Raw genomic sequence first — 20,572 nt, 5'->3', positions numbered from 1 at the left:
TTCAGTTCTCTTCACTGCCGGCCCATCTCACCAGCCCAGTGGGATTCATATCTGTACTGGAACCTCCCATCTACAGTGACAACACAATCAGCCCAGATCTGGAATCTGGCTTGCTTATCTGGAAATGACTGAAAGGTGGTTCTTGATCCTGTTGTGTCTGGCAGCCTCAGGTTGCAAACCCAGACTGTCCCTCACTCCTTGAGGTGTCTGTCACCTTCTCCTGCTGTCACTTCTAGAGTGAGGACAGAGTTCTGAGTTTTGGTTGAAATATAAAATATTCCCCACTGGATGCAATACTTGGTCTCAGTCCTACTTGGCGACTCTACTTCTGGAAGTGGTGGGAACTTTGGGGCAATAGGAAGAAGTTCAGTGGAGGCCGTAACCCATTCTGTATTCTCTTTCTCTTCCCCTGCTTCCACCACACATTGAGGAAGCTTGTCAAGGACACGTTCACCACACCATGATGTTTTTCCAAAGTTTGTGGGGCTATGTAAGCATGGGCTGAACCCTCTGAAACTATGAATCAGACTAAGCCTTTTTCTTCTTGGAGTTATGTCTGGCATTGTGGTCACAACTGTGCCAAAGGAACTAACATGTCATCCTTTAGCCTCATTCTCTACCATTAGCAATACCTAACTGGTAGGTGGTTACAAAGAAATAGCTCTTCTAGGGGCCGGAGAGATGATTCCATAGTTAAGAGCATTTAGTGCTCTTATAGAGGCTAGGGTTAAGTTCCCAGCACCCACATATGGGCTCACAACTGTCTGTAACTCCAGTTCCAGGAACTCCAGCACCTCTTCTGACTTCTGAGAGCACCAGGCATGCCTACACTTATACACTGGAATGAAAGGAAGGAAAAGAGGGAAGGAGGGAGGGGGGAAGCAGAAAGGGAGGGAGGGAGGGAGGGGTCCCTTTAATCCTATAACTAGGGAGGTTGAGACCAGCATATCTCTGTGAGTTCCTGGCAACCAAGGCTACATAATGAGACCCTGTCTCAAGAAAGAAAAGAAAAAGTTCAAGCATGGTGCTTAGTGGAGGGTGTGGCTCAAGCCCTTCACACATGCAGTTATCGCTCCTGGAATTTTCTTTGAGCTAGGCTTAAAGGTCTCCCTCTTGACTTGGAAGGGTTTGGCTCAGCACAGCTTTTACCTCTCCCAGCTGGAGTGTCACATGCCACCTTAGAAGCACATCAGAAAGCAAACTATCACAGTGAACTCCTGTAACTCCAGCTCTCAGGAGGCTGTGAGACAGGAGGATCACGGCTCCACGCCAGCCTGGGCTGCACAGCAAAACTGTCCCAATATACAAAGTGAAGCAAACAAGGCTGCCCTCGGTGCTCGGGATGTGACTCTGTGGAGTGTTTACTTAGCATTCACAAGCCTTGGGTTCGATCCCCAGGACTGTGGAAACAAGGCATGGTGGAGTATGCTTGAAAAGTCATCCTCAGCTACTGAACAAGTTGAGCTCAGCCTGGGATACATGGGATCCTTTCTTTAAAGAAAGAAAAATGTCCTTGGCATTCCTGTCCCAATACATTTTGTCACCTAAAAGAGTGTAAAAGCAGTTGTCTGAAGTTTTGTGGTCTGGCTAAAGATGATGGACTTCTCTCATAAGAACCAGGCACAATGGAAAGTGACTTGCCCAAGGCCACCCAGATACTGGCTTTTTCTGTCCTCCAGCTCCTTCTGAGTCATATCCTCCACAGGGAAGCAAAGGCCTGCCAATCCAGCCTCCTTCCCCTGAAAGCGGTGACCTGGTCAGGTTCCCCCTGACTGGGGGCTCAGGCTAAGAGGTGCCATGGGCAGGTTCTCTGACTCTCTGGGTGGCTCTAATCCCTCTTCGATCTGACTTCCAAGAGGCCTAAGGTGAAGAAAGTTGGCTTTGAGACCAGACCACCCATCTGAGCATCCAAGGACTGCCTGGCTGACCGAGCAAGCCAGCAAAGTGGCCCCCACCCACCCTCTGGGTTTTCCTCTCGAGTTTTGTTGTGAGCTTATCCTTAAGGGGGAACATATCCCATTAGCTTAAAATAGACTAAACTTAATTAATAGCATGCTTTGTTCTCAGGATTCTTATCTGTACCGGAAGACACACCTCTTTTTGGTTTTGTGGGTCAAGGTGAAGTTGCCTCTGGGGCCTTATAAGCAGCTGCTCCGTTTTCCACTTTTGAACTCTAGTTCCCATTGACTTTTCCCTCCCTTGGGTAGAAGGGTTTTTCCCAACTCGTTAGCCTGGCCTGTTCACCAGGACCTTTTCTATTAGATTGTCAGCAGGACATGCTATAATTACTTCTTCTTGTATGATTAATAGCTACTGTGTGCTAAGTATCATTTATGAGCCAGGCTCTCTGCTAAGGGTTTCTGAAAGTCTTGTGTGTGGATACTCTAATTACATCCATTAGATGAGGAAGCTGGGGGCTCCCGGTTCCACGTAGCTCCAGAAAGTAGAAGCAGGCTTTGAATCCTGGTCTCTGTGGCCCCAAACACTCAAGATGTATTTATTGACGCACATCTACACACTCAATGGTCCCACAAGGCTAGCTTTAAAAATATGCTGCTGGGCTGGTGAGGTAGCTCAGGAGGTCCAGGCGCTTGGTGCCACCCTCAGCTACAAAGCGCGTTTGAGGCTGGCCTGGCTTCGGTGGGGGTTTGCCTAAAAATCAAACAGAAAGAAGAGGGCAGCAAGATAGCTCAGGGGGCAAAGGCACTTACTGCCAAGCCCCACAACCGACTCCCATCTCTGGGATCCCCACAATAAAGGAAGAACTGGTTCCTGAAAGTTGTCCTCTGACCTCCACGCCCATGCTGTGGCACGCACCTGTGTGCTCCTCCCGCCATTAACAAATAAATATGGTTTTTCTAAAAGCTCTTTTTATTCACCTCACTTAAAACTTCTCCCGGGTGTCTCACAGTCTTAGGAGATGTGTATGATTATCCTGCATCACAAAGGATGAAGCTGAGGCACAGCCAGGTGAATTCCCTTCCCAAGTGACACTGGATACCGGGTAGAGCTCTAATTTGCACCAAACACTGCCTCATAGGTAACCGATATAGATTAGAGGCTAAACATGGTTGTACAGTTTTACCCAAATGACTTTACCTTCCTCAACTTTTTAAGTTTCTCATCCATAAAACTGGGGACATTTCCTGTTTTTCAGCTTCTTGAGGTGGCTGTGAGATTCAAACGTGTGGGAATAGAAGGCTGTTGAAATCCTACTGTCGGCCTCTCTTGGCTACAGTCCTAATCTTGGCTTTGGATGGGTGTATGATCTTTTTCAAGTTGCTTTCCATGTTGCCTGCATTTTTTCCCCATGAGCTTATTTTGTAGACCGGCAAGGTAGCACATGCCTGTTTTTATCCCTATATACATCCAGAAGGCTGACAGAGAATCACAAATCCGAGGCCTGCCTAGACAATTTAGCAAGAGACAGGCTTACAGGAAAGAATTGAAGTCTGGGGATGCCCCTCACAGGTTGCACACACACAGTGCTCAGCTCAACCTCTTCCCAGGGGAGACAGGTGCAGGGTGGAGAGAGAATTTTGTGAGTGGCCCTGCAGTGGGGGCTCACGCCTTTAATCCCAGTGCTGGGAGGCAGAGGCAGGCGGATCTCTGAGTTCGAGGTCAGCCTGGTCTACAGAGCTAGCTCCAGAACAGCTAGGGCTATTACACAGAGAAACCCTCAAACACACACAAAGAATTTATGAGTGGATGGTGTCATTTACATTTGGGGCTGGCAGAGGCTGGAAGATCAAAAGGGTGACAGAGTTGGGAAGCCACCAAGAGAGGAACCAAACCCAGTTCCGTCTCATCCCCAAAGGTCACCTGTCCTGAAAGGGTGTGGACCTGGGGCTTGGCAAGCCCAAGCAGGGGCTTTAATACGTGTATGTCTATGCACCGTGAGCGTCCGATAAAAACGAAGCTCAGAAGATGGCCGCCCATCCCTCGGAACTGGGTTAGCAGTATTGTGGATGCGGGGAATTGCACCCCGGTTCTCTGCAAGAGCGGCTGGTGCTCTCAACCGGTGAAGCATCTCTCCAGCCTCCCGCTTAGTTTTGAGACAAGATCACACTCTGTAGCTCAAGCTGGCCTTTAAACTCATGGGAATTCAGTACTGGAGATACAGAAATGCGTCACCTGTTGTCTCCATGCCCAGAAGTGTCTAAAACATGTTCCTTATTTTCTTAACCACAAAATCTAATGTAACCAGGCTTTCTATATTTCGTCGGCACAGCCTGACAACCCTAGTAATAATCGGGACAGGGTTAAGTATCTATGGAACAAATGATTAACTTCCTGTTACACTTGGCTATATCAGAAACTTACGGTGGAACTCTCTCAGCCCGTTTTCTCAGCGTTAAAAATAGGGGTTTGGGCAGATACCCAAGGGTAGGGACGCTAAAGCAGAAGAGCGCTGGGCAGTTCGGGACGTGCCTGTGCCAGGTGGGCCAGGTCACCCAACAGCGATCACCACCCACGGGGAGGAGAAAGCCCTAGCTCAACCACTCAGGTTCGCAGGCCCGCCGGACACCGTCGCCATGGAGACGCAGGCAGCTGGGGCTCCTCCCCTAAAGGCCACGCGTTTCCGCTGCGTTGGAGCATTCTGATTGGACGGCCCCGTGGACGCTACCACACGTCGCGCGCCTACTAAGGGGTGGAGGCGGGGCCTCATCCTCGTGGGACTCGGGTCGGCCACCTGTACATGTGGCATCTCAGAGAGACGCTGGCCCCTCGGCCTCACACGGGGGGAAAAAACCCACTGCTTCTCCCGCTGGAGTTTGTGCTCTCGCCCTTCTGAGGAGTAAAAGGGGGTGATGGGGACAGCGGCAACGCCCCCTTCACAGCCGATTCGGTCCCGAGATCTAGAGCACCGGAAGTGTTGGCGACGTGTCAGTGCGCCCTTCGCTAAACCTTCCCCGCCCCAGGCCACCTTTCCTATCCTGATGTGGGATTCCGGGGCGGCCTGGGCGCTGCACCCGCCACTTCCGCATGGAACCGCCGCTTCAACCGAACTCCCTCCCTCGGCGCGCGCTCCTACTCGTGCCCGGTGGTTGGGCGGGAGCCTGGCTGTGGCCACGCCCCTTTATGAACACAGTGGCCAATAGGAGGGCCTCTCTCGGCGGGGTGGTGGGTAATTAATGAGGCCCGCGCCTTGATTGGCTGAAGCGTCCGGGCGGAGGGCTGGGCGGCGGGGTAGGTTGTTCGTGAGGTGGGAGGCGGCACCCGAGGCTGAGGAGGAGGCCCGAGAGCGACATGTCCCGGGCTGCTGAGGCAGAACGGTCCGTGGCGCTGTTTTACTGAGTCGGGGGCGGCCTGGCGCCCGGCCGAGGACGAGGGTCGGCAGGGGCTGCCCCCGCAGTGGTGGCCGCCATGCTGGGGCCCCGGACAGCCGAAGCAGCCGCTGTGGCGCTTCTCCGACTGCTGCTGCTGCTGCTGTTGCCGGAGCTCCGGCATCCCGGGCTCGGCGTGGTCGGAGCCGCCGGGGCCGGGCTGCCCGAGAGCGTCATCTGGGCAGTCAACGCGGGCGGCGAGGCGCATGTGGACGTGCACGGGATCCACTTCCGCAAGGACCCTCTGGAAGGCCGGGTGGGCCGAGGTGAGAGCCCCTCGGCCGAGCCGTGGGATCCGGGGCCTGCGAGCCAGGGCGCAGCCCCGAGCCCCTTCCTCCCGACCGTGAGACCACATCCTTGGAGCGAAGTTTCCCTCTGCAGTGCTCCCCAGGGACCTGGCGAGAGCCCGGGGCCTAGCCCTGGCTGGAAGCTACCAAGAGCCATCGAGGCAGAGAGTTGGCGAGAAGTTATATTTAGATCTCTCTCATCCTGCATTTTCTCAGCCCCTCATCCCACCGGAGCTGGGGAAGTAAAAGACGAGAGTGGCCTTTTGCCTGGCCTTGCAGGTCGTAGGTCATCGATTCCCCTGCTCTACCATCGTGGCGGTTCTTGCCCAACCATAAGCCGGCCGCTTTCCGTGCCCTATCTCCCAGGAGTGGGGCCTGGCTGTTAGCTGACGTAGCCAGGCATCCTCGAAGGGGATGGTCCGGGAAAGTTTGACTGTGGCATCTTCCTGCCTTCCTTTGGAATTTGTATGCTTAGAAGTAAAAGCCACCCGTCTGGTGTTGGTATATTGAAGCCTGTCCTTCGAGTGAGGCTGATGGTAGCGTAGCGTGTCCACAACGCCAATCTGTGTTCCAAAGAAGTGTGATTGCAGCTTAGGGGGAAAGTGGTCGAGACTTAACCGATGTAGCAACGGAGGTTTTTTAGTTAGACGGTTTACAATGGCAGCAGGTGGTTGGAAATACAGGTTCCTAGGCCCGCCTCTAGACCCAACAGACAAACTTTCTCCCTTACTTAACCAGCTGGGAATCAGATTTCTTCACCAGGTGCTCCTGTTATAGGTTACCCCAATCCTTTCTTTGGAGAAATCTGCTCTAGATTCTTCTATCGGCAGGACTGAAAAACAGGTTTAGGAAGACAATCCTGGGGGCTGGAGAGATGCCTCGGTGGTTAGGAGCATTGATTCCTCTTCCAGAGGACCCGGATTTGATTCCCAGCACTCAGACGGTGGTTCACGAGGGCCTGTAACTCTAGTCTCAGAGCTTCAGTGCTGTCTTCTGACCTCCATGGTCACCAGGCACACGTATGGTGCACAGACATACATGCAGGCAAAATACCCATGTATGTAGAGCTTTTTAAACAGTTAAAAAAGGGATGGGGGTTTCCTTGTATCCTTGTTCTGGAAAATTGATGCTGGGTGCTGGGTGCAATGGCTACCAGATTGGTGACGTGCCTTTCTAGACAACCAGGAGGCAGAGTTTCTTTTTCCACAATGTCCATATGTGGCTCTTGACTTTACTGAAGGGTTCAACTGAGTTTCTCCCAATTTCTGTGTCAGATAATTATATTGTGAGTGTACTGGACAGGCAATCCTAGCACTTTGGAGACGGCAGCAGGAGGATCCCTGAGAGTTGAAGGCCAGCCTGATTTTAGGGAGTTCCAGGGCTACATTGTGAGAGCTTGTTTAACAAAAACAAACCATAATTTATTGCTTTCGTACATGTGCTGGTCTTGGCACACATGGCTGTCTTGTGAAGTTCTGAGTCCTGGAATTTGTTTAGCCCTGGCATGTGGGTCCCAGGAGCCAGGTTTCAGCTGAGTCAGGGCTCCAAGTTGTGGCAGCCAAGGCCAGACTTTGTAGCAGCAGGTCTTTACCTCCTCTGTCATGGACTGTTCCTCTTTTCATGGTTGTGGGCAGAGAGGAAGGAGCCCCTGAGGAAACTAGACAGTTGGTGGACTTTGCCTCTTGAGATAATGGTGTGGTAAGGGCATTGTGCAGATGGCTTCTTGAATTCAGATACCCAGCTCTAAACTGACTCCATTGTCCATGAGGTGCCCAGTGCAGAGGATGAAGTTGGCTAAGACTCCAGGTTCAGCCCTCTGCACTGCTCTTCCTCAAAATCTGCTTTTAAGCTGCTGCAGGTATTTAGTTGTCTGGCTTGGTCAGCAGCCAGCTAGGCTCTCCTGCCCTTGGAGGCCCAATCACTCCGGGGTGAGGCTTAGGAAGTAGTTGTAGCAAGTACCTACGTGAGCCCCCCCCCCCAGACTCCATAGTAGAGTCCCTTATTTGGAAACTAGCATTTGGGGCAATGTAGAAATGAAGGTCCCCTGCTGTCCCCAGGGCTGTCTGCTCGTCTGGGTGGGGCCAGTGGGTTTTAGTACTCAGTGGGTTCCCCAGAGTAGGGCTTCCTGGCATTAGGTCTGGGACCAGATAAGTTTAGGGTCCTCTGAGCAGTCAGCGCACTAAGGGGACAGTCCTGCCTAGGAGAGAGCAGCTGTTCACACTGCCCTTCCTTCTCTGTGTGGGTCAGGGTGTGCCAGGTATTGAGAGACCCTTGTCTCATGCAGCTGTTATGCCGTTTGCAGGATGCACTGGACACCTCATTTCTTTCTCCAAATGCTTGTAACAGTGCTTGCAGCACACTGAGGAGAGTTCATTTTCTCCTGAATGAATTCAGGTATTTGTTGCCAACTTAGTGCAGATAAGGGTTTGGCCTGCTTTTGAACTCGCTGTTGCTCTACATTTTCTTTATAGTTCAACATTGTTGTAACTGGCCTAGGGTCCCTGGTGGCTTATGCTTCCAAAGATACTTCATAATGTTTATTGAATTTCATTTCTGCCTTGGGATAGCTAGTGTTCACAACCTGGAAAAGACATTTTATATCTGTGTGCTTCAGTTCAACAGATGGAAACACCACTATAGAAAGCGCTGCGGGGCTAGAAAGGTGGCTCGGCAGTTAAGAGCACTGACTGCTCCTGCAGAGGACCTGGGTTCAAATCCCAGAGCCCACACGGTGGCTCACCACTGTCTGTAACTCCAGTTTCAGTCACACCAATGCACATAAAATAAATTTAAAAAAGAAAGGAAGGAAGATAGAAAGTGCTGTGGCATATTGTGCATTCTGGGCCATATGGTGGCTTTTTTGTTGTTGGTTTGTTTTGAGACAGGGTTTTATGTTGCCCAGGTTAGCCCCAAACTTACCATGTAGCCTAATATAACCTTGAACTCTTGATTATCCTGCCTTTACCTCCCAGGTGCTGGGATCCCAGTCTTGTACCTCCAGGCCTGGCTTTCCAGGTTCTTGGTTTGGTTATCTTTGGTGACGAGACCTTAGCATTTAGCTAAGGGCACAGAGCTTGACTTGGTTTAGGGGAAACTCCTTCCTTTGGTAGAGAGATCCCTTCTGGAACTTAGTGCCCCAGACTTGTCTTCTTCCCTACAGTATATACGCTCTGTGTGTTAGGAACCTCTGCTGGGACTGCTGTCCAGAGGAGAGTATAGTGCCACCATCTGCTTTTTTCCCCTGCTTGATGACCTTTTACATGGAATTAAAAATAGGTCAGAATGTTTCTCCAGAGGGGAAAAATGCTACCAGGGGACCTGAGCCTGTCAAGTGACTTTTGTTTAACCCTAAAGTAGATCCTTTCTTGGGCTGCCTTCTGGCGTGAGGAAGGTAAGAACTTGGTGGAGGGTCTGAGGGAGAGAAAGGAAAGCAGGAGAGTCCATTGGCCACCGCTGCTCTACTGTGCTCTTGGCCATGAGGTTTGTTTAGAGTCCGGTTCCTATACGGTCTTAACAAGAATGTTCCTTCTGTGGACCTCTGGAGCACTGGGAGTTTACAAGTGGAGTTTACCTCTGAGCCTCCTTACCTCTGTCATTGAAGATGTTTCATTAGAAACTAACCTCTATAGAAAAAGAATCGAGCCATCAGGGGACCTAGAAGAAACAATCCATTTATTTGTTTTGAAACAAAACAGACTGGCCTGAACTTGTGGCAACCCTCCCGCTTCAGTGTCCTAAATGCCAGATCACAGGTGTCAGCTGCACACTTGCACTTCATGGTGGCTCTGACTAGAGCGTACACATTCTGGCTTCCCCCCTCAGCTGTTGTGTGTAACTTTCTAATTCATTTCATTACCTCCTTTTCCTCTTAATCCATTTTCTTAAGACAGGAACTCACTGTGTAGACCTGCTTGCCTGAAACACACTCTGTAGACCAGGATGACCTCCAACTCACAGAGCTTTGTCCACCCCTGCCTCCTGAGTACTGGGGTTACAGATGTACACCCCTAGAACTTGCTAATCTGTCTTCTAAACTCCCAGTGTAGAGGTACTCTACTTAGTGTTTACTGCTTGAATATTGAGGTATTATATTCTGTGCTTATTGTGTGTATATCTGCCCATCTGGCATTCCTACATATTTATCTTTTGTCTGTCTCCATGTGCAATCATCTGTTAAGATTGTCCTGAGTGTCCCACCCTCACCACAGTTCTGTGGTGTGGGTGATAACTCTATTCTGTAGATGCGACATGGACCTAAAAGAGACAAATTAGTTCAGCATCACTTAGTAGGTGGCAGGGCCTGGGTTCAAATCCAGGCCTGTCTTACTCTGAAACTGGGTTGAGTTTTCCAAAGAGTCGCTCTGTTGTCTAGAGCTCAGAAGTAGCAGATGTAACGTAGGCCCTTTGGCCTCCTTGCTTTCTGGTTAACTATCTGAGCTGTTTTGTGCCAGCTTGAGCAGTGTGCTGACTGTACTTTCATTCTACTTAAAGAAACCCATTCTACTGTCCAAATATGAAAGCTAAGGAGAGAAGAAAAATCTTTTTTCTTTTTTTTTAATTTGCTACTCTGTCTCTTGGGACTTTGTGGCAGATCTCTTAGGATAGCCACTTGGGGCTTAAAGGGAAAGCAATTAAAGGTAACCCCAGATTGTTTAATTCCTGTCCGAATGGCTGTTTTCTGAGCTGTGGAACTGAGACTGCTGCAGATAACACTGCTGCTAGCTTTTTGGACTTTCATTCAGTGTGTGTGTGTGGGGTCCACATGTACAAAATTTTCTGTGAATCTGTAGATGAAATCTATCTAATGTTCCAAGTTTGCAAGAGTCCCAGCCCTCCTGGGAGGAAGAAATTCTTAGCACTCAGTTGGAAGAGAAATGGCCTTTTAGGTTTCTAGGTATGCATCCTGGAGCTTTTGAGCTTGGAAAAGAGCTAGGGTGTGTTAGCCCCACATCCTTTGTAAGCCGTGCCGCTTTGATTTCCTGAGGAGATACAGGGAGAAGAGTCTGAAGACAAAGCTGCAATGCGTTTCCTGTTCATTGTCTCATGAGTGCATCTGATCACAAGGCTCATGCCACTCACAGGAACTGTTAACAGTCATGTTTATTTTTTGAGGGCTTGACCTTAGCCACTGGGTCTTTTAGTTCATCTTTCACCTTTTGTCAGGTCTTCTTCTTTGAAATGATGGTGATTTGGAAGATAAAGCTCCTAGGAGTGAGTCAGATGACTTAGACATGTCCAGGGTGGTGTGGCCATGGCTGAACTGCCTGTCTGTCTAAGGATCTCGGTGCCAAATGTCTTCAGGGTCACAGTGTTCACGTCTTCAGTTCCTGCTGAGAAGTTTGGGAAGGGGGTTTTATGGAATGCTGGGAAGTCTCATTGTCTGTGCCGGCTAAAAGAACCTGATTGTTCTCCTCAGGATGCATGAGTATTCATCTCTTGGGACAGAGGGGGTGGTATATATATCTGTGGAAAGACAACACTCATTTATAACTTGTCACCAAGAAGACTAGGGGCGGTAGAGGTTTTCTTTTACCGTTGTTCTCAGTCTGAAGTGGGAAGATGGTTTCCTGAAACTTGAGCATCTTTTTTTTTTTAAGATTTATTTATCATGTATGCAGTGTTGTACTTGCATGTCTGCCTACAAGCCAGAAATGGGAACCAGATCTCATTATAGATGGTTGTGAGCCACCATGTGGTTGCTGGGAATCGATCTCAGGAACTCTGGAAGAACAGCCAGTGCTCTTAACCTCTGAGCTATCTCTCCAGCCCCCAGAGACTTGAGCATCTTGAGGCAGACTCCTGCACGGGATGCAGTGGTCTTGGTGAGCCTGGCTGGCATGGATCTGCTGCTGTACAGGCACTTCTTGTTTCCTTAGTACCAGGTGGCTGTCAAGCTGATGCTCTGGTAGAACTTTTCTCCTGGATGGCAGCGGTGGGGCTGGGGTTTCTAGCCTATGGGAAGTGAGATAGTTGTACCAAGGGGCAGTTGCAGAGCTCCTTCTGCTCTTCCATGAGCCTGGTTTTCTTTGCCACCTTAGGAACTTTTTTGAATAAAAATTCTGAGAAAACAAAACAAAAAGTACAACTAGTATATTATTTATAGTAAAGACAATGAAGAACAACTTTCCTGGACAGATAAGCTGTTTGGTGTAGACTGAAAAAAACATACTTGAGCTGATTGGAGTTGCTGGTGTCCCTGGATTCAGGAAGTGTTCTCTGAAGGTATTCTTCTCAGGGAGCTGTGTAGCATTTCACTCCCTTCACATCGTGAACTAGATCCATCCATCTCCCATTTTTTTCCAGCAGTCCAGGGAACTAATTTTGGGGTAATTGTTGTTTAGTTTCTTTGACATTAGCCTCCATGTCAGTAGTTATCTGATTCTTGTCTTTGTGTGGGCTCTTTGGAACCAGGTGCAGAGTGAGTGCCCCCTGTGCTGGGAGAGTTACTAGTTGGAATTGCCCTGGAAATGCTATGGCCCTGGTGGTTCTGGGGGTTCTCTACTCTCTATGTCTTGCCTCTGATATGCTTTCTCCTGTGTTTGTCCCCAGCCTCAGACTATGGCATGAAACTGCCAATCCTGCGTTCCAACCCTGAGGACCAGATCCTGTATCAAACAGAGCGGTACAATGAGGAGACCTTTGGCTACGAAGTGCCCATAAAGGAGGAGGGGGACTACGTGCTGGTGTTGAAATTTGCTGAGGTCTATTTTGCACAGTCTCAGCAGAAGGTAAGGCATGCTCAGGCCCCTGCCTGACCACTGACACATGGCTGCTTTTGAGCAGTTGGGTACTCTGAGGCCAGAGCAGAGGTCTGTAAACCTCCTCAGAAGGGAGGGACAGTGAGGTTGGATCCTCCCATCCTAGAGAATCCGTGTTCCCTTACCCATTGGCTATTACTGTCTTGGGTTGGTAACAGAATCGGTCCTCTCAGGAGCCTCCTGCTTCCTTCCGCCCTTGCTTCCCTCCCTGGTACTGCATCCTTTTCCTGGTGCTCTCCTGTAAATGCCTCTTTTCTCCCATAAGGCAGTAAAGGATCCTGGTTTTCATTTGGCTGAAGTGAAGGACTCCCATAACTTACGAATAATGTCCAACTCTTTGAAGGGATGTGAAGCTGACGGTGTTGACACTGTCTTTTTCCTTACCCTGGAAGGTATTTGATGTCCGATTAAATGGCCATGTTGTGGTGAAGGACTTGGACATCTTTGACCGTGTTGGGCACAGCACAGCCCATGATGAGATCATCCCGATGAGCATCAGGAAGGGGAAGCTGAGTGTCCATGGGGAAGTGTCAACCTTCACAGGGAAGCTCTACATTGAGTTTGTCAAGGTAACCATCCCCACGCCTCACATCTGAAGGAGGGGAAGATGTTTGCTGCCATGTGGCTGACTGTGCTTTCCTATTTCTTAGGGGTACTACGACAATCCCAAAGTCTGTGCACTCTACATCATGGCTGGGACAGTGGATGGTAAGTTAGGATTTTTACCTGCTGCTAAAGGATATGATTGAGGAAGGTTTGAGATAATTTAGCTGGTCATTGTTTTAGAAATATTAAAAGCCAAGTTTTAGGGAATTCAGTCAGGTAGATAAGGGCAAAGTATAACATGATGCTGGTCTTAAGGATTAAGGTCAGATCTGTGTTTATACCTCCTCCTTCTGTTTAATCAACAGTTAGTCTTTGACAAAACCTTTTTCCCTCCCTTGTGCTCCAGTCTCCCTAGTACTGACTTCCCTGGAACGCATTAAGTAGACCAAGCTGTCTTTGACTCAGAGATCCTCCTGCCTCAGTCTCCCTGATGAGCCACCACATCTGATCTTTGACACATTCTTGTTTTGGAGGCTGTTGGTCCATCCCGGCCACGAAGATCCGCCTGCCTCTGCCTCCCGAGTGCTGGGATTAAAGGCGTGTGCCACCACTGCCCGGCTCTTTGACACATTCTTAACTGCCATATGATGGCCTGCGTTTGAGCTCCAAGATCCACATGGTAGGAGACAAGTGATTCCCACAGGTTGTCCTCTGGCCTCCATGGTGCAGACATGCAGACATGCAGACACACACACACACACACACACACACACACACACACACACACACACACACACACGGAGGGAGGGAGGGAGGGAGGGAGGGAGGGAGGGAGGGAGGGAGAGGGAGATGGAGAGGAGAGAAAAAATCTGCTAGAATTACCTGAAATGTAAAAAAAGATAAAAGCAGGAGTTCCCTTGGTTGGTAGGCATTGCTACACTAAGATAAAGTTAACTTGATAATGTCTCCTTGGCTGTGGAGCTCAGCCTCTATATATTTCATGCTCGGGGTTTAGGTTACCCTGGCTGCCAGCCTCCTGGGCTGATTTTTACAGAGAAACTTGTATCTTACTCATTTTTCTTCCCCATGTTTTCTCTGTACAATTTCTCATCCTGGATGCATAGAAAATCTCCCCCCAACTTTTTAAGACTTATTTATTTTATGTGTGCTTTTTTTCTCTGTGTGTGTGTGTTATGTATGTATCACATGTGTGCAATGCTCTCAGAGCTCAGAAAAGAAACTGAAACTGTAGTTATGCATGGCTGTGAGCCACCTTGTAGTGCTGGGAACTAAATCCCCGTCTTCTGCAAGAGGAACAAGTACTCTTTTTTTTTTTTTTTTGTGGTTTTTCGAGACAGGGTTTCTCTGTATTGTTTTTGAAGACTGTCCTGGAACTAGCTCTGTAGACCAGGCTAGCCTCAAACTCACAGAGATCCGCCTGCCTCTGCCTCCCTGGTGCTGGGATTAAAGGCGTGTGCCACCAACGCCCGGCTTGAGGAACAAGTACTCTTAACCATAGAGCTGTCCCTTTAGCCTCCCCCCCCCCCCCAGCTCAGTGCTAGTGTGACTTGTAGGAAGGTGATAGTTTACCCCAGTTACACTTGATTTCCTTAGGAGGGGTCAGGACAGGTGTAGTGAGACTGGAGCCTTGTGGACCGGCCCTTCAGTGAAATATGTTTTAGATGCAGGTCATGGACCTGCCTGAGGTGGGCCTTGTGGAGCTTTGAAGTGAGACAGGAGAGGGTGTTAGCTTCCCTGTGGAGAAGGCCCTGTTTTCCTTTTTTAGTTAAATCTGAATATGACTATGGTACCTGTGCTCTGCTGTTTAGGTTAGAGTTAGTTTCTGTTCCTCCCTGGCAAGGTCCCTCAGATCGCTGAATAGTCTCAGGTAAGTGCTGTGGGTCTTAGTATACCTAGCAGGCATTTTCTTTCTTCTTTCAGATGTACCAAAGCTGCAGCCTCATCCAGGGTTGGAGAAGAAAGAAGAAGAGGAAGAAGAAGAAGAATATGATGAGGGGTCTAATTCCAAAAGACAAACCAACAAGAACAGGGTGCAGTCAGGCCCCCGCACACCTAACCCCTATGCCTCGGACAACAGCAGCCTCATGTTTCCCATCCTGGTGGCCTTTGGAGTGTTCATTCCAACCCTCTTCTGCCTCTGCCGGTTGTGAGAACAAATGACCATCCTCAGCAGGGTGGAGGGAGGGGGAAAGAAACCAAACATGTTGGTTTCCGTATTTTTGACAGTGTTTAGCAAAACAAAACAAATCAAACAACACACACACAAGTGAAAAGAGATAAGACGAAGCAGAATGGTGGGGGCAGCCCCTACCCACCACTGGTCCCAGAGCTGCTCCATCCTGCTCTGTTCCTTGTGGCTGCCCCAGCTCTCTTTTTCTCTGGGGTACGGAGGTGAGTGGATCCTTCCTCTCCAAGGATCCATATTACAGACCTAGTAGGAAGGACTCTGAACTCAGAGCAGTGATGGTTGTTGTTTTTAGGTTAGACATTAATGGCAGGAAAATGTCATATAACCTGGAAAGACACATACTGGGAGTTTGTTGTGTTCTGAATTCATGTCTGATATGATTTCAGAAGTAGTATTCAAAGTATGTATGTGGAGGTAAATAAGTTGGATGGTAAAGACAGGAAAAAGGGAAGAATTGGAAAAAAGAGTCAGTGCTTCTGTACTTGGAAGCCCTTCTGGGCTAATCTTTCGATGGCTCCACCTTCATTGTCATTTCTCATCTCCTTGACGTGTGCCGGTTAGAGGACTGTCTGGTATCCAAGACAACTCGTGTACGTCAGGTCCTCAGATCTCCTACAACTTGTTGCCACAACAAATCATTTTGATTTCAGTGCCTGTTGAGAACTTGATTTCTTCTTGATTTTTCTCTTAATCTGATTCATTTGAAATCTCTTCTCACTTCACTCTCTTCATATAGCTAAGTTATTGTCACAATGGGCAGGAGACCAGAGATGAGAGTTCTGTTTGCTTGAGTGTCTTACCCTCCACCACCTCACCTTGTTGGTACCTCCCTCCCTGGATCCCTGAGCCAGCAGCCAGGAGGACCTGACCCAGCAGCTCTCACTGGCCCCTCCATAGGGCCTTGCTGCCAGGTCAGGGATGCTTTCCAGCCTGCAGCAACAGAACACTTGACCTTAAAAGTCTCTTCTGGTCTTTGGATTAGGAAAGACTTATGTTAGCAACCTCAGAGACTCGAGCCCTGCAAGTGACTGACCACTGTTGAGAATGTCCAGAATTTGATGTTCATTTATCCTCATGTCCTCTGGCCTACTTCAGCTAGTTTGGGTTTATGCCCAGAGTCGCCCCAGAGAACTAAGACTGGCTGCACCAGCTCAGCTGTTTTCCTTATTGACCATAATCGGATGCTATACTGCCCTCTCACACCCTAGCAAGTAGCGCTCAAGTTCTTACACTGGGACTGAAAGTCCCCTAGTCAGCCATAGTTCTGGAGACTCTGAATGTCGTCTAACTTTAGCATTCAAGTGTCTGTTTCAGACTCCCATAAACACTCTGTAGGGGATGAAGTCTCCTTGTTCCCCAACTTTTGGTCACCTCTATTCCTTTGTCAGTTAAGACAACAGTGAGGACAACCCCGCTAAGCTAAAAGGGATTTTCTAGGTCAGAGGCAGCAGGATTTGCTTCAGCTTGAGTTGGAGCACTATAGAATCTCAGGCCAGGCCCATATTTCTAGAATGTGTTTAAATTTTGAGTTTGCCTTATCAGATGAACTATGTGACAAAGTAAGTAGCTCTGGGCTCATGTCCTGAATTTGGCTCCTAATGGTGTCTCCAGGCCAGCATTTAGTCATTTGAGAGCAGTCGTTTATTTTCTCTTTGACTAGGCTAGCCCTAGGGTACTGAGTTGGCAGCTGAATGGCTGTGGCCTGAAGTTGCTATCAGGAGCACTTCCTGCTCCTACAGGATGAGGTACTGCCATGGTCTTGGGGACCACCTGCCAAGGGCAAGAGATGTCCTGACTAACTGGGGGCTCCTGACTGTGGCTTTGGTTCCTGGTCCATCACTATTTACAAACCTGTGGGCCATGTCAGCAGAGTAAACAAGATGAAGGAGAACAGCTGCCTCCGTTTTGCCTTGTTTGCCTGGGTCTCTGAGGAAGGGGAGGGGTCCTGCCTCCTCACCCCAACTCATCCCTTTGGTGACTCAGAGCCTCAGAAGGAAACCCTGACTCCTGGGGCCATTTCCTAATGGTACTGTAAGCCAAGCGCCTCTGCTCTGCCTCTGTTTCCAAGCCCACCCCTTCCCGTAGGGATAGGGACGGGTGCCTTCCGATCTAGTTGTGTCCAACGGAAGGAACATCTTTCTGTAGCTAACAAAAACTAAAAGGGAAGTGAGGAAACAGTAGGGAAGGAGTATGGTGGGGGCGGGGGTGGATCCCCTGAGCCAAGCCTGCCCAGCGAATCAGAGCTGCTTAAGGCTGGTAATAGCCAGCTCATAATGTTGAACTTGAAAGCTTTCCCCCTCCTCCAAGATGATGTAGGTACTTGAGGTTTAGGTTAAGAGGGTTGGGTGGGGCACACTTTATTTTTATTTTTGTATTGTGTGTGTCAAGAATTACTCCATTGTTCATCTTGCTTTTTGCACTGTTTGTTCCCTTTTCTGTGTTTTGAGCTAGTGCAAAGAGTTTGCCTGGAATTGGAAGCTGTGAATGGTAACAGTTAGGCAGGTGGGGAGGAGAGGCCCAGGTTTTCTGTCTGAGCCACACTCTAACCTGGGGTTTTAGAGCCCACTGATCCAGCTGGCAGAGATAGATAGGTAAGAGCAGACAGCTCCTTTTTGCCAGAGGGTGTCCCTCTTAAAGTTTGTGGGAAGAACAAGCAAGGCCCGCTGGGGTTGAGTCTGCAGGCCCAGCGTGATTTAGGTCCGGATCTGCTAACCTCTGATGAGTTTGCTTTGGGTTTTATTCAAGCTATCTTAAACATTGTGCCAATAAGTGATTTGTGGTATTCATGGCTCCTGAACCAGATCTATGGTTTTGGAGAGTCTCCACTCCCAAGGAGACTGTTCAGTGGACACCCACCATTCTGATGGCTTAAAAGGTAGTCTTCAAGCACCCTTGGTGTCAAGAGGGGCCACCTGTTAATTAAAGATGTGGCCTTGTTTTCTTGTTCCTGCTGACTAGGAGATCCCAAGATCACGTGAGCCTGGACGAGGAGGGGTAAAGTCATTCAGTGTTGTGTTTGATGCCCATCTGTGCCTGGAACAGTCTAAGAGCTGTGCTTTGACCCCTTTGGTTTTGTTGAGAAGCTTCTGTTTTAAGGAATTTCTCTTGTTTGTCCTGTCCCCACCTCTCCTGCGAAGGCCTGGCCCTGGTCTAGACGCTTAACTAAGAATCAGAGGAAATGGCAGCAGTGTCCCTTTTTTAGCACTCAGACCCCTCTCCTTAGAAACTGGCTCATCCTGAGGAGTCCAGGGAGGCATCAGGAGGTTCTCCCCCTCCCTGGGAACTGGGGTAGGACCCACCCTGGTCAACACAGTGCCTTTTCCTCTCCTGCTCTGAGTCAGGTGGGCATCCCTAACCCTCTAGATTGAGGCCTGGGCAGGGGTCCTACAGTCCTTTCCATGGGGCTGTTTCCCTATCTCTTCCTCTCCCTGCTGGCCTACTCTGACATAATTCAAGTGTCTTCTTACCTTGAGGAACCTTAATGTAATCATGGCCACACATGTGACACTTCTCTGTGACTATAAGGACCTAAGAGAGCAGGTAAGCTTTCTCAAGTGAGAGATTGACAGATGCTTCTGCTATTAAAAGACAAACCTAGGGGGGTTACTTTGGCCTCCTGCTGTGGTCTATGAGGAAGGTACCTCTTATGTAAGACTGAGAATACACAGGAGCAAAACCACAGACACTCAGGACCTGCTCAGAGATCACAGAAAAACTCGGTCTCTCTGCTAGGGAAGATGTAATTAAGGATCAAAGTGCTAAGAAAATTGCAAAGAAGCCTTACTGCCCACACCAGAAAGGTCAGGGTGGCTTTCTCTTCCGGGTAGAGCTAAAACTATGTGTATTTGGACTTCTCCTGGGCAAAGGCTAGGTTTCTTCATGATGGTAGAAAAGTAGCTTGGCACTGGTATTCAGTTGCCCAGGGAGGCCGGGTTTCTTTGTATGTGTGTGGCTTGCTGCTGATCTGGTCTGTCCTTCACCTGCTTTTGCCTCATTTGTTCTGGGTGTGAGATCATCTTGATAAGAGCAGATTTAGGGGCTGGCTGGGTTGGCAGGAAAAGAGCAGAGTGGATCTCTTGGGATGGGTTCCTCCCAGGAGTGTAAAAACAAGGGGCCGTGATTGTGCTGGCAGCCAGGAAAACAGTAGTGCCTGCTGAAGTTGGCAGAGAGGGCCTTGGCACGCTTGCATCCAGGCAGTCTTGTGCGATGGGAGCACATAGCATCGGGAAAAACAGAGCTCCATCCTCACCTCTATTTTGAGCTTAGTGCTTTATTTCGGTATGAGGGAAAACAACAACACACTGAAGTGTGCTTTCCGTCCTTGCAAAGGACAACTTTCAGGAAAGGAGAGTGGAGGTGCCAGGTGGGAGGGGAGACTTGGCAAGGAGAGATGGTCCTGGCAGAGTCAGGAAAAGAGACATGCTCCCCTCTTCTCTTCCCTGGTGTGCCATGATCCAGGGAATGAAAAGAAATTTGACCCTGGACTAGTCCCTTTGTTGGAGTTAAGGAATATTACCTTTCCACAAGGTCCCCCCGGGATAGGATGGCAGTCACTCTGAGCTCAGGGCAGCCTCTTCAACCTCTGTCGGCCCAACCTGGCTTGTTAGGAAACCAACCTCACCCCTCAGCATTGAACCTGGCTGCTTTGTGTGGAACACAGTGTTGGAGAAAAGGCATCAGACCCTTAGCAGCTTCTGTAGCTCCTGTTCTTTCCCATCTCTCCCTGAGGCCAGGCTGATTCTGGCCACACCATGCATTCACAGCAGTTCGAGGCAAGGTATACTCAAGGGGCTTGGAACCTGCTGGCCAGGGAAGCAGTAGGGGTGGATAGAGCTGTCTTTAATTCTGGGCTGTCTCCAGTGTCTCTACCCTTTCCATGTCCTACCCCACTCCCACCAAAAAGTAAAAAAATCAGGATGATTTTCACTGTCCATTGCTTTGTGTTTTAATAAACAATTTGCAGTGATACTCTGTGTTGAGATTGAATTTTAACTCACAAAGATGGGATGTTTGGCTGGCTGTGGCAGCACACACTTGTCATCCCAACACTTGAGAGGATTAGGAATTGAAGACTACACTCAGTTGAATAGTGAGTGTGGACTCCCCACCCGGTGAGATGGTTCGGCTGCCACGAAGACTGATAACCTGGGCTTAATGCCCAGAGTGGAAGGAGAGAACTGACCTCTACACACACGCTGTGGTACCTCCCCAGTAGGTAAGTGATGTAGACGTTAGTGTGGGAAAGGGAAGGGTGACCAAGGAGGCTTAGGGAAGGATATTCTTGACCTGGGACTAGCAAGATGGCTCAGCAAGTAAAGGTCCCTGCCACCAAGCCTAATGACCTGACTTAGACCCTGGAGCCCCGTTTGGGAAGGAGAGAACCATAAGAATTAGTCTTGCCTGACCACCTCAACCAGCAGTATACTTCAGGAAAAGTCAGGTTAG

General features: G+C 49.2%; 1 protein-coding gene and 1 long non-coding RNA gene across 2 annotated transcripts; one reads left to right on the top strand and one right to left on the bottom strand.

Annotated features, from left to right (window-relative positions):
• Positions 1 to 2,467: 2,467 nt before the first annotated feature.
• Positions 2,468 to 5,108, bottom strand: LOC121134012. Its single transcript, XR_005871011.1, has 2 exons — positions 4,324 to 5,108; positions 2,468 to 2,652 (listed from the first exon to the last, which is right to left on the bottom strand). It is a non-coding gene; the product is annotated as an uncharacterized LOC121134012 (long non-coding RNA).
• Positions 5,109 to 5,206: 98 nt separating this feature from the next.
• On the top strand, positions 5,207 to 20,095 carry Mlec (malectin). The gene is made up of 5 exons (XM_005078964.4): positions 5,207 to 5,593; positions 12,164 to 12,342; positions 12,765 to 12,941; positions 13,023 to 13,080; positions 14,860 to 20,095. The coding sequence occupies exons 1-5, from the start codon at positions 5,368 to 5,370 to the stop codon at positions 15,087 to 15,089; spliced, it is 870 nt and encodes a 289-aa protein (XP_005079021.1). The 5' UTR covers positions 5,207 to 5,367; the 3' UTR covers positions 15,090 to 20,095.
• Positions 20,096 to 20,572: the final 477 nt, after the last annotated feature.

Source organism: Mesocricetus auratus, unplaced genomic scaffold (genome assembly GCF_017639785.1).
Source record: "Mesocricetus auratus isolate SY011 unplaced genomic scaffold, BCM_Maur_2.0 Super-Scaffold_100025, whole genome shotgun sequence".
Taxonomy (NCBI): Eukaryota; Metazoa; Chordata; class Mammalia; order Rodentia; family Cricetidae; genus Mesocricetus; species Mesocricetus auratus.
Note: the sequence above shows the minus strand (reverse complement) of the source record. Positions and strands in the feature narration are given on the sequence as shown.